The sequence below is a fragment of the Pelodiscus sinensis genome, chromosome 24 (assembly GCF_049634645.1).
Source record: "Pelodiscus sinensis isolate JC-2024 chromosome 24, ASM4963464v1, whole genome shotgun sequence".
NCBI lineage: Eukaryota > Metazoa > Chordata > Testudines > Trionychidae > Pelodiscus > Pelodiscus sinensis.
The window spans coordinates 7,448,095-7,459,055 of record NC_134734.1 but is presented as its reverse complement, the minus strand read 5'-3'; the positions used below and the strand labels follow the sequence as shown (position 1 = coordinate 7,459,055).

At 57.6% G+C, this 10,961-nt stretch overlaps 1 protein-coding gene across 1 annotated transcript; it reads left to right on the top strand.

The window, feature by feature from the left end:
- Positions 1 to 2,369: 2,369 nt before the first annotated feature.
- Positions 2,370 to 9,456, top strand: LOC102462439 (lysophosphatidic acid receptor 6-like). The gene is made up of 2 exons (XM_075907556.1): positions 2,370 to 2,869; positions 4,728 to 9,456. Exons 1-2 carry the CDS (start codon positions 2,861 to 2,863, stop codon positions 5,823 to 5,825), a joined length of 1,107 nt encoding a protein of 368 aa, XP_075763671.1. The 5' UTR covers positions 2,370 to 2,860; the 3' UTR covers positions 5,826 to 9,456.
- The last annotated feature ends 1,505 nt before the right edge of the window (positions 9,457 to 10,961 follow it).

Below are 10,961 nucleotides of genomic sequence, written 5' to 3'. Positions count from 1 at the left end.
GCGTGGGCCAGGGCTGGGACCAGCCCCCGGGCTTCCCGCCTGGCCTCTGGGCTAATCGTGGTCTCACGCACTTGTGACACACCCATGTCACACACTCGTGTGAACGCACCCCCGCACGTGCGCCCCATCGGCACCGACACTCCTGCGCACGCGCACTGCAGTGCCGCCCCCCCCCCAGGTGGCATTCTCACCCCGCCCCCGCCGGGCGCCCGCGGCAGCAGGAAACGGACAAGCCGGTTACTTAATCTGGGGGAATTTCCCGGCACCGCCGGGCCAGTCAGCCAAAACCGAGCTATCACGTCGGGGGAGGGGTGAATAGGGGCGTATATTGTGTGTGCAGCTGTGCAAGGCACGTGTGAGTGTGCAAGGTGGCGCGAGTGTGCAAAGCGGTGTGTGTGGGCGTGCAAGTCATGTGTGAGCGAAAAGAGGCCTGCAGGGTGTGTGTGACTGCACAGTGTTAGGCCCTAGAAAATTAGGCCTAGTGCAGTTATGCTAAAGCAAATGTAACAAAGATTTCTGGGTAGTCCCTGGGCAGAACTGGAGATAGGTTCAAGCAGGGACGCACCCTACAGGCTTGCTCAAGTTGCAAACTGAAATAAGTAAAAAGCTGCATTTTTGTACCTGCTACGATAAGGAACAGTTTGTTTTGAGAACTGATAAGGAGACTCCCTGTTTCTACTTTCCCCCTGTTTGTTCCAAATTCCCTGTTTATGTTCTCCTTTGGCCATAACAAACTGTCTCCTTGTTGCCCAGTACCTATCTTTTGGGCTGATAAGAAATTGCTGATGCATTCTGAATTGCTTAAGGCCATGATGTATAGTTGGCCAGGTGTGCATGGATACTAAAAGTTTCTAACTGATAAAGAGGGGTGGGTTGCTTGGGCAAATAGTCTATGACATGATGGAACTGTCTATATAAGCCTGCCTGTTAATGAAATCGGGGCTGGTTCTCTTTGGAGACGGGCCGCTCTCTATTGTAAGTGCGCACTATTCAATAAAGAGCTTGTGATTGGATCTTGCTGGTGTTGCCTGTCTCTTTGCGGTCAGACAACGAACAGAGGCCGTCCGGGTTCGAGACCCCGACAACAGGAAGAAAGGGTACAAATATGCTGGTCTGCAGGGGTGTGTACCTTTGTATATATATGTTTCCATGGTGTGTAGGTCACTGTTTACATGACTGTGTCTTTGTGCCCCTATCTCGTGTGTCACTTTGCTTGGTGTGTTTTTGTGTTATGAGGGTCTCCGTTTGTTCTTGTATCTTGTGCAAGTGTGTTTGTTTTGTTTTTGTCACAATGTCTGTTTACTCGCCTTTGTGCATTTGTGCCTGTATCTCGTGTGGCCCTGAGTGTGCAAGAGGCAGTGAATGTGGGGGGGAGGGTACAGGGGATGACAGTGCCTGGGCCATGCACATACAGGCAGTCCCTGAGTTACGCGGATCAGACTTATGTCAGATCCGCAGTTACGAACGGGGCTTTTCTCGCCCCGGAGGACGGGAGCGGCGGGACGCCCAGATGCACCATGGTCTGCCGCCCTCGTCCTCCGGGGCGAGAAAAGCTGCTCCCCATCTCCCTGGTCTGCAGGGAGACGGGGAGCAAAGCCTTGGAGCACGCCCGCAGCGGGACAGCCCGGGCGCGCTTGAGCTGTCCCCCTGCGGGCGTGCTCTGCGGCTTTGCTCCCCGTCTCCAGACCAGGGAGATGGGGAGCAAAGCCTCGGAGCACGCCAGCAGTGGGACAGCCGTGGCGCGCCTGGACTGTCCCGCTGCCCGCGTGCTCTGCGGCTTTGCTCTGTGTCTCCCAGGTCAACAGACCAGGGAGACGGAGCAAAGCCGTGGAGGACTTGGGCGGTCCCGCCACCCCTGTCTCCCTGGTCTGCTGGGGGGGGGGGTGCAGCTAGTGCCCCCCCCCCAGCAGACCAGGCTTTTCTTGCCTACCCCTGGGGTAGAGCAGCTGGGGGCTGCCGGGTTGGTCCCGCAGCGCCGCTCCGGACCAACCCGGCAGCACCCCAGCTGCTCTGCCCCAGGCGTCCTGATTCAGCCGCTGCTGGACAGTTTCAGCAGCGGCTGAATCAGGACACCTGGGGCAGAGCAGCTGGGGTGCTGCTGGGTTGCTCCAGGAGCGGCGCTACTGGAGCAACCCAGCAGCACCCCAGCTGCTCTGCCCCAGGCGTCCCCAAGTCAGCAGCTGCTGAAACTGACCAGCAGCTGACTACAGGAAGCCCGAGGCAGAGTTGCTCTGCCCCAGGCTTCCTGGAATCAGCTGCTGATCAGTTTCAGCAGCAGCTGACTTGGGGACGCCTGGGTTTCTTAAGTTGAATCTGTATGTAAGTCAGAACTGGTGTCCAGATTCAGCTGCGGTTGAAACTGATCAGTTTCAGCAGCGGCTGATGCCAGTTCTGACTTGCATACAGATTGAATTTAAGAACAAATCTACAGTCCCTATTTTGTACATAACCCGGGGACTGCCTGTATATAGGGATCGGAGAACACTGCCGGGGAGCTGTGGCAGGTCTGTACGCTTGGTGTAATGCCTACCAGCTGGTGCCCCTCTGGCAGGGTGCCAGGTAGCATGCAAGATGCCCAGGCATAGACCAGCTGCCCCTTGGCAATAGAGCTGGGCAGCCTCACCCCAAACACATGAACCCCATAACCAGGACTTGCTGGGACCACCAGCAGCCCACTCAGGGCTGGGCTGAATTTACTGGGGATTGATCTGCCCAGGGTTAGGGTGTTCTCCTCCCACCCCTTTCTTCTGGGAACCTCCTCCCTGCTTGGAGAGAGGGGCAGGGCATTTCTCAACAGGGTGAGTCGAGCTGCTCAGTCTGAGACTGGACTCTACGGAAACAGGAGTAGGAGACGGTTCCCATGGCTGGGGTGAGTCACATAGCTGAGGGGGCTGGCACAGGGGTCTTCTGGCTTGAGGGACAGCGGAAGAAGGGCAGGGTGTCTGGGGCTGGCTGGAGGTAGCGGAGTCCAGGTCCTGAGAGGAGGATTGAGCAGGCAGAGGAGAGAGAAGTTCCAAGGAGGAGAAGGGGATTGATACTCCCCTCCTCCGGCTATGGCTATGGGAATGAAGGGGCCTCAGAACTGATACCTGGGAGAATTTTTAAGCTTCCCCCCACCCCCAGGTGTTCTGTCCCAAAGCTGAGCCAGGCTGGCAGATCTTTGGTCTGAAGCCACATTGTTTCTTCCCTTTGCCCATGGACCCTTTGCCCATGGGGTCTGGGACAGAGCAGGGTTCAAAATAGGATGGGGGGGGGGTCTCTGTGGAGATTCCAGAGCCCTCCAAGAGCAGGGGAGAGAACCCAGAAGTCCTGGCCCCCTGCTGTAACCACTAGATGGTGCTGGGGGCACTGGGGGATGGAGGGTTTAGAGCAGAGCGTGGCAATTCTTTGTCAAGTTGCTCCTGAATTTCTTTCTGCCCACCTGGATGCAGCTGGGCTCTGAGCCCGGCTTCCCCCTTTCCCACCCCACACCCCTGTCAGGCACTGAGCTTGACGGCTCCTGTTGGCCCCCACTCCTCCCCCAGCGGGGACCCGCCTGTTTGCTCAGCTGGCTGCAGAGCCCGTTAAGTGGCATTTTGGTTGCGACACTGGGTGCCAGGCTGTCCTGGGCTTTCCCAATATCCGCCTGCAAACCCTTCAGGGAAACCACAGGTCTCCCCCCAGGATCCCTCTGGGCCCAAGTGTGCCCAGGGCTCTGGGACCCAGGCCCCACCTGCACTAGGGATGTGATAGTGTAAATATGTGTTATCAGTTAACTCTCATAGTTGGATGCAACAACACCCCTCTCCCCGGATCAGAGTTAGCAGCATGGGGGCTCTCTGCACATATTGGCTCCCGCAGAGCCAGTATATGCCAGTATATGCCCCCCTTACTGCTGTCTGTGCTTTTAAGTTGGCTTCCTGTGTGCACCACCTCCTGCCTGTGTCTCCCCCCTCCCTTCCCTTCCCCAGTGCTACAGGTGGCTCAGTTTTTCAGCAGTTACATGTTTACCTAAATAAATGCATTTGAACATCCTTAACCCGCATCGGGGAGCTCAGCTCCTGAGGGGACATGACCCCTCACGTTGCCCTAGGGGCCCCCAGATGGGACACAAACAAAGCTGATTTCTGGGCCCCAGCCCAGCTGTGGCTGTCAAAACCAACTGGAAAGTGAAACTAGCAGACTGTGGGTTAGGAGTGAGGGGCACCGGCAGGGCTGGGCTGGCAGGGGCTGCACGTCAGGAGTGAGGGGTCAGCTTAAAAGCTGACTCCCTTGTGCACCGACCGGCTCCTGAGGAGTCAACTGCCACCTGGTGTCTGTCTGTGTAAAATTTCAGCAGTTGCATGGCTACTTAATTAGGCACATTTTAACATCCCTATTTGTGGGGCCACTGGCAGAGCTAGGGGGAAGCAGGTTTGGGCTGGCAGGGGCTGTGGTTTGTGTGTGAGGGGCACTGGCAAGGCTGGGGGGCAGGATTGGGTTGGTAGGGGCTGCAGGTCAGGAGTGAGGGGCACCAGCAGGGCATGGGGCAGGATTGGGTTGGCGGGGGCTGCGGTCAGGAGGGCTGGAGGGGCTGGAGTGAGGGCCACTGGCAGGACTGGAGAAGCTCAAGGCTGGGCTGATAGGGGTTGTGGGTCTGAAGTGAGGGATACCGGCAGGGCGGGGGGCAGGATTGGGCTGGCAGGGGCTGCAGGTCTGGAGTGAAGGGCACTGGCAGAGCCTTTCTAATCTCTCTCCCTTCCTCTCAGCCTTGGTGGTCCGTGGGTGTGAATGTCTCAGCGCTGCCCTCCAATGAGACCTCAGGCTGTGGGGAACAAGCCGACTTCCAGTATGTGCTGTTTCCTGTGGTTTACAGCCTGGTCTTTGTGCTTGGCCTGGCCGGAAACCTCTCTGTGCTCTGGTATTTCCTGCGCACCAGGACGGCCACTGTCCCTGCCAACATCTTCCTGGCCAACCTGGCGGCCCTTGACCTGCTCTTCGTGCTGACACTGCCCTTCCGCGTGGCCTACCACGCCTTGGGCAATGACTGGGTGTTCGGGGAGGCCCTGTGCAAGGTCACCGGCTGCCTCTTCTACGGCAACCTGTATGGCAGCTCCCTCTTCCTCACCTGCATCTGCCTGGAGCGCTATGTGGCTGTGGTGCACCCACTGCGCAGCCTGCGCCTGCGCCGGCCCCTCTACCGTGTGGCTGGCTGCTTGGCCATCTGGGCCCTGCTGGTAGCGACCCTGCTCTACCTGGCACTGCGCGGCCCCCTGACGCGGCCTTTTCCCGGCGGACGCCTAGCCTGCCTGGAGAACTTCTCCAGCGACTCTTGGAAGGGCCGGATCTCGGGGGTCAGCCTCTTTGCTGCCGCCGTGGGCTTCCTGCTGCCGCTGGCACTGATTGGCATCTGCTACCCGCTCATCGCCCGCCGGCTGCTGCAGACTCCAGGCCTAGCACCTGGTTCGCAGGTTGTCCGGCGCAAGGCGCTGCGCACGGTGCTGGTGGTGCTGGCTGTGTTTCTCCTCTGCTTTGCGCCCTACCACCTCACCCAGGTGGTGCACACGCTGTGGCGCCTAGGGGTGCTGAGGGGCTGCCCGCTCATACGCGGCACCTATGTTGCTCGCCGCCTCACCATGGCCCTGACCAGCCTCAATGCCTGCCTGGACCCACTGGTGTATTACTGTGCAGCTGAGCGCTTCGGTTGGAGCCTTCCCTGTCACTGCCGATACTGCTGGGGGCAGCCGGCTGTCTCTGTGGATACCTGCACCCCGGGCTTGGGGCTGCAGGTGCCAGACAATGGGGCCTCCCGGGGGACCCACACAGAGCCAGAGACATTGTCCTGCAGCCCCCATAGAGGGGCCTGAACAGGTCCCCTGCTTGTTTCATGGGACGAAGTCCAAGGACTCCCTCCACTGGCTGCATTGCTGGACTCCGGGGCCCTGTGTCCTGGCTCTGTATTCCTCTGTCCGGACTGGGAGTGCTGGGATCTCTCCAGCCTGAGAGGAGAAGGCTGGTGAATAGTGTCACGTGTCTGTGTGCCTGTCTGTGCAGTATTAGTGATGCATATGCGAGTGCATAAGTGGGCTGAAGGCTGGGGGTTTGGTGTCTCTCTCATCCATGCTTGCAGTTTGTCAGGTGTGTCTGTGCTGAAGGGACATGGTCCAGGTAGGCATGCACGTGCAAGGGAATTGGTGAGAGTTACCTGACTCTGCACACTAGGATGCATATCACAGGAACGTGTGTGTGTCCATGCGGGTTTTATCCTTGTGAACATCTGTGTGCGCATTGCTGTGGGGGTCTGCCCAGGGAAGAGGGTTTTGTGTGTGTGTGAGAGAGAGAGTGTAGGGTGCTGGAGGGGCGTATGAATGACTCATGGGGACGCTGTGTCAGTCCCTTCTGTTGTGTATTTGTGTCCTGCTCCCCCACCTGTCGCAGTGCTTTTGTACATTTTAGCATTTTCCTGCGGAGTAAAGGGAACATTTTCCATCATCGTCTGTCCCCATCGCTCCCTGTGCAAGCCCTTTAGGGTGGCACCCTGTAATATAATGGGTTTCTGGGGGCACCACCGAGAGGGCCACATCATGGCAAATGGCTTAAAAACAGGATACTCGCGGCCCAAGACTGGGGGACCTCCACTCTATGGCACCAAAGCAGTCACAGAGAGCACTTTGGCTGCCATACTGGCCAGCAAGGGGTTGCATAAGCAATCCCCTCAGACCCTCCAGCTTTACCTGTGCCACAGCCAACACCGCTCCTTGTACAGGGGAGACGTTACACAACCCATCTCACCAACTCCAAACAGGATAAACTTAAAACTCCAAGCAGGTTCTTCCAACCCCAAAGGACTAGCCACAGTTCCTGTTGTAGAAGCTATTTTATGTTTAGCTAGAAGCCATCTTGTATATCAGAAACCATTTCAGCTTTTCTCTCAAGCACGTAGACCAGAGTGAACTTTCTGTCACCCCGTGAGAAGAGGCCTACAGGATGGGCTATTGGTATGTGTTAATTGGGCTGGTTGGGACAGAAGATGTACTCCCTTGTACCTGTCCGCCATCTTGTTGATAAGGCTTTGTTTTTTCCAAATTTAATTGAGGATTTCTGTAATTGGATGCCCTGACGTCAGACTGTTTGGCTAAGGGTATAAAGATACTAGGATTGATTGTATTAGCAGCCTTACTGGGCCCGGCTCTGCTGTGACCACGTTTGGCTCATGCTGTGCTTTATTAATTAATAAAGCTGTTTGTTAGCTGCCTAAACACAGAGGAGCGTGTTTTTGCTTCTACACTGTCAATTTATACTTTAGGCTTATTCATAGAAAGGAAAAGAGAGGAAGGGAGGGTCAGAATTGTTAGAGGAATCACATTACACACACCAGTTGCACAATTCTTGATTCAACTTGTAGCACAAGTGGAACAAAAGGCTGCTGTAAGTTGAGTCTCTGGGGCACATTCAGAACTGGGATGGGTCCTTCAGGCCTTTGTTTCCAGCTTGTTTGTTGCAAAGACCTGCCAGAGGTAAGAAGCTGGATTAAGACAAAGTGGAGGGATTCCCAGGGTGTTTTATGTCTTCACCTATGTGAAGGGATCCTGTGGTTCTCTCTGGAAAATGACAGCAAGATGGGGCTTGCGAAAACAATGAGTCCCTGTGACACCTTAGAGACATAATACATGTATTTGGGCACAAGCACCTGTGGGTACAAACCCACTTCATCAAAGGCAGCATGTGCTCATAGTCACGTGAGCAAGACAGCAAGTGGCTGCTCCATGTGCCACTCTGGGTGTGTCGACATTTGAATATGATCAACAAAACTTTTGCTATTTACAGGTGCTTAAAACTTCCCCCTGAATGAGAAAGTTTTGTTGTGGCAGGTGCCCATGTGAGTGCTGCTTTGTGGGCAGGAGCCCTTTGCTGCTGACCATGCAACCCCCCTTTATCGGGGAGGGGGGAGGAGGAGTATTTTGCCAGCAAATTTCCAACAGATAGCACTCACATGCCCTGAACTCTCAGGCCTGTAGGCCTGGCCCTCCTTCAGCACATCTAAGTGACCCCTGTCCAGGTGGGCTCTGCCTGCTCCCCTGCCCCGTGCAGCAGCCCCCTCCTTTCAGCCCAGCCCCCCATATCCCTCCCCTGCATCCCGTCTCCTGACCTCTGTCTCCTGTCCAGGTAACCAGGGTCACCTGGGCATCCCTTTTCCCCGCCTCCCCTCTCCTCCGTCCTTTGTCCCCCTGGCTGGGACCAGCTGGGCAGGTCGCCTGGGTCCTCTCCCCACAGCCCATTGGTCTCCCACTGGCCAGACCTGGCTTTGCCTTCCCAGCTGGGTCACCTGATCACCAGTCACCAGGGTCTCCAGTTTGTGCTGGTCCCTGGAGCAACAAGCTCCCTCCCTCTCCCCCTCTTCAGCCAGTAACAGGTAGGGACACTGAGTGCCCCCCCCCCCGACCCATGCAGCCCCTTTGAATCCCCACAAGCCTCCCCCCATTTCATCACAACTCTCCCCCTTCCAGTATGAATTGAGCAGGGTCACTCAGCTGGTGGCCTGTGGAAGTGCAGGGCCCCGCCCCGGGGTAAAGCTTCGGCTGTGACACTAGCGCTCCCCTTCACATGCTATTTGTATCGAGTAGTCGATAAGCACGCCTCCGCCTTTGAAGTGTAGCAATAGCCCAACTGGAGGACTGGCCAGAGAGCACACACAGCACCCTGGGTAGGGCCAAACGGGTAGTCCAGAACCTCTGGCCTGGCCCAAGGTAGAGTAACTGAGGCACGACACGTACCCTCAATCCCAGCAGTGGAATTCCAGATGGAGCTGCACTGGGATCCCTCCTTGGAACAGCTGAGGGCCCTGGCTGGCCACAGGGGGTGCAGGATCCCTGTGGGAGGACCACAGGCAGAGGTTCCTATGGGAGCAGGGATTCCTGTGCTGGGAATGGATTGGTCTGGAGCAAACTGAACCTTGGGAAGTTGGAGGCAGCTGATGGTTCCCCAGAGGCACCGCCACAGGCTATTGTACTTAGCCTGTCATATTCCCTTTTTGGGGCACTGGGAAGTCCATAGGGTGGCCAGGTGTCAGGTTTTGAACTGGGGACCGTCCAGTATTTGAGCCTTCTGTCCAGAAAACAAATTGAGAAAATACCGGACATATATATTTTCTAATTAAGTAAATTGATCTTTGTGCAAAAATCTCTTTTCCCAGACCCTGGCCTGAAGGCTACAGAAGTATAACTCCCCAGAACAAGCCTTTGCTCTCATTCTCTGTCGGATCACAACCAGGCCATGCTTGCCCAACACTTCCCTCTTGGGAAAGAAGATGGCTGGAGCTGGGGCAGTAAGAAGATATGGTTGGGTGTTTTTAGCTTTGTTTTGGGATAAAAGCAAGGTGAAAGGAAGACGGGGTGCCCCGGGGCCGTGCAGGGAGAGCCGGTTGGGGTGCCCCGGGGCTGTGCAGGGAGAGCCAGTTGGGGCGCCCCGGGGCTGTGCAGGGAGAGCCAGTTGGGGCGCCCCGGGGCTGTGCAGGGAGAGCTGGCTGGGGTGCCTGGGGCCGTGCAGGGAGAACCACCTGGGGCGCCGGAGGCCATGCAGGGAGAGCTGGCTGGGGTGCCCAGGGCCGTGCATAGAGAGACGGTTGGGGCGCTCTGCTGCAGTAGGAGATGGCCGCGCTCCCAGCCAGGCTGCTGGAGCTCTCCTGCAGGCTGCTGTGCTAAGCAGCAGGCAGCTGACAGGGCTGGCTGGGGTGTGCCCCACACAGGTCCAGGACTCCCTGAGCCAACCTCCCCTCCATACCATTTAGGAAGGGTCGATGGGCTGAAGCCTTCCCCCTCCGCCCCCCGATTCCTACCAGTGCTGCCTGCTGCTCCCCTTCCATCACAGTCAGGGAGCGAGAAGGCAGAGCCCCACGTCCCTGCCTTCCTCTCCCTCCTGGCTGGTGAGGGCAGGGGGCGGAGGAGCATGACACAACCATGCCGTGTGCTGCCCTCTTCCTCCCTGACAGGAATGGAAGAGGAAGAGCAAGCAACAGGCAGCCCTGGTAGGAATGACAGGGCCTCCCCGGCCTCCCTACAAGGTGCCCTTCCCCCACACTCTCTGCAAGCCCCAGCTTCCTGCCCTTATTCCTGCATCCCCCCTCTTCCCAGACATACCTGCAGCTGGCGGGGTTCCCACAGTGACCGATTGTTAGGGCCCGCTCACCCCTTAAGCCGCGAGTGCCTGGCAGGTGTGGGGGGCTGGGGAGACAAGTCCCCACTCAGCCGGCTGCCAGCCACAGAGGCTGCTTTGCCTTGCCTTGCCTTTCCTGTTGGCAGGAGTGCTCTAGGCTCCAGCAGGGCTACCTGAGCAAGCACATCCAGCTGGGCCCTGCCTGAGCCTACAGCTAGAGCCTTATTAGCCTAATGGTTAATCCAGCCCTGCTCCCGGGTCTCCGCCTGGCTGCCTTTTCCTTCATCCCCTGGCCCTGCCACCTTGCCTCCCTTTTGGCCCCAGTAATTGCATTTCAGGTCCCTCTAGTCTAGGCCCATGGAGGTAGGGGGGCAACCTGTCCCAGCATTCAGCTGCCTCAGGTACCAGACTGTGGCGGGGGGGTCTCCACTAGGACCCAGAGTGTAGAAAATTGTGCCTGCTGCTGGGGCATACGTAGGAGCAGAGCAGTCCCAGGAGAGGAGCAGAACCGGAAGGAGGCAGAATCGAGACCTTTCAAAGTTTTGGCCCAAGTGAGGGGTCATGGGGGCGTCATTTGAGCTCCCCGCCTCACGTGCCAAAATGTTGTGGGCCAGCCCTGTTCAGGGCCACCCTGGGCTGGGCTCCTAGAGTCCCACCTTCGAGGGGTCTCTGAGTGACTCCACCTCTGAGTCCCTGATGTGGGTCTTCCCCTCCCCCGCCCCGATCTGCTCCACTCCCACCAGATGACACACGTCCTCTGCAGGCATGGCCCCAGCACCCTCCCCCGCCCTGGTGGAGACATTCCCCCCGCAGGCTGGTGACCTCCTTGTAGTGACCCCAGAACCGTGTCC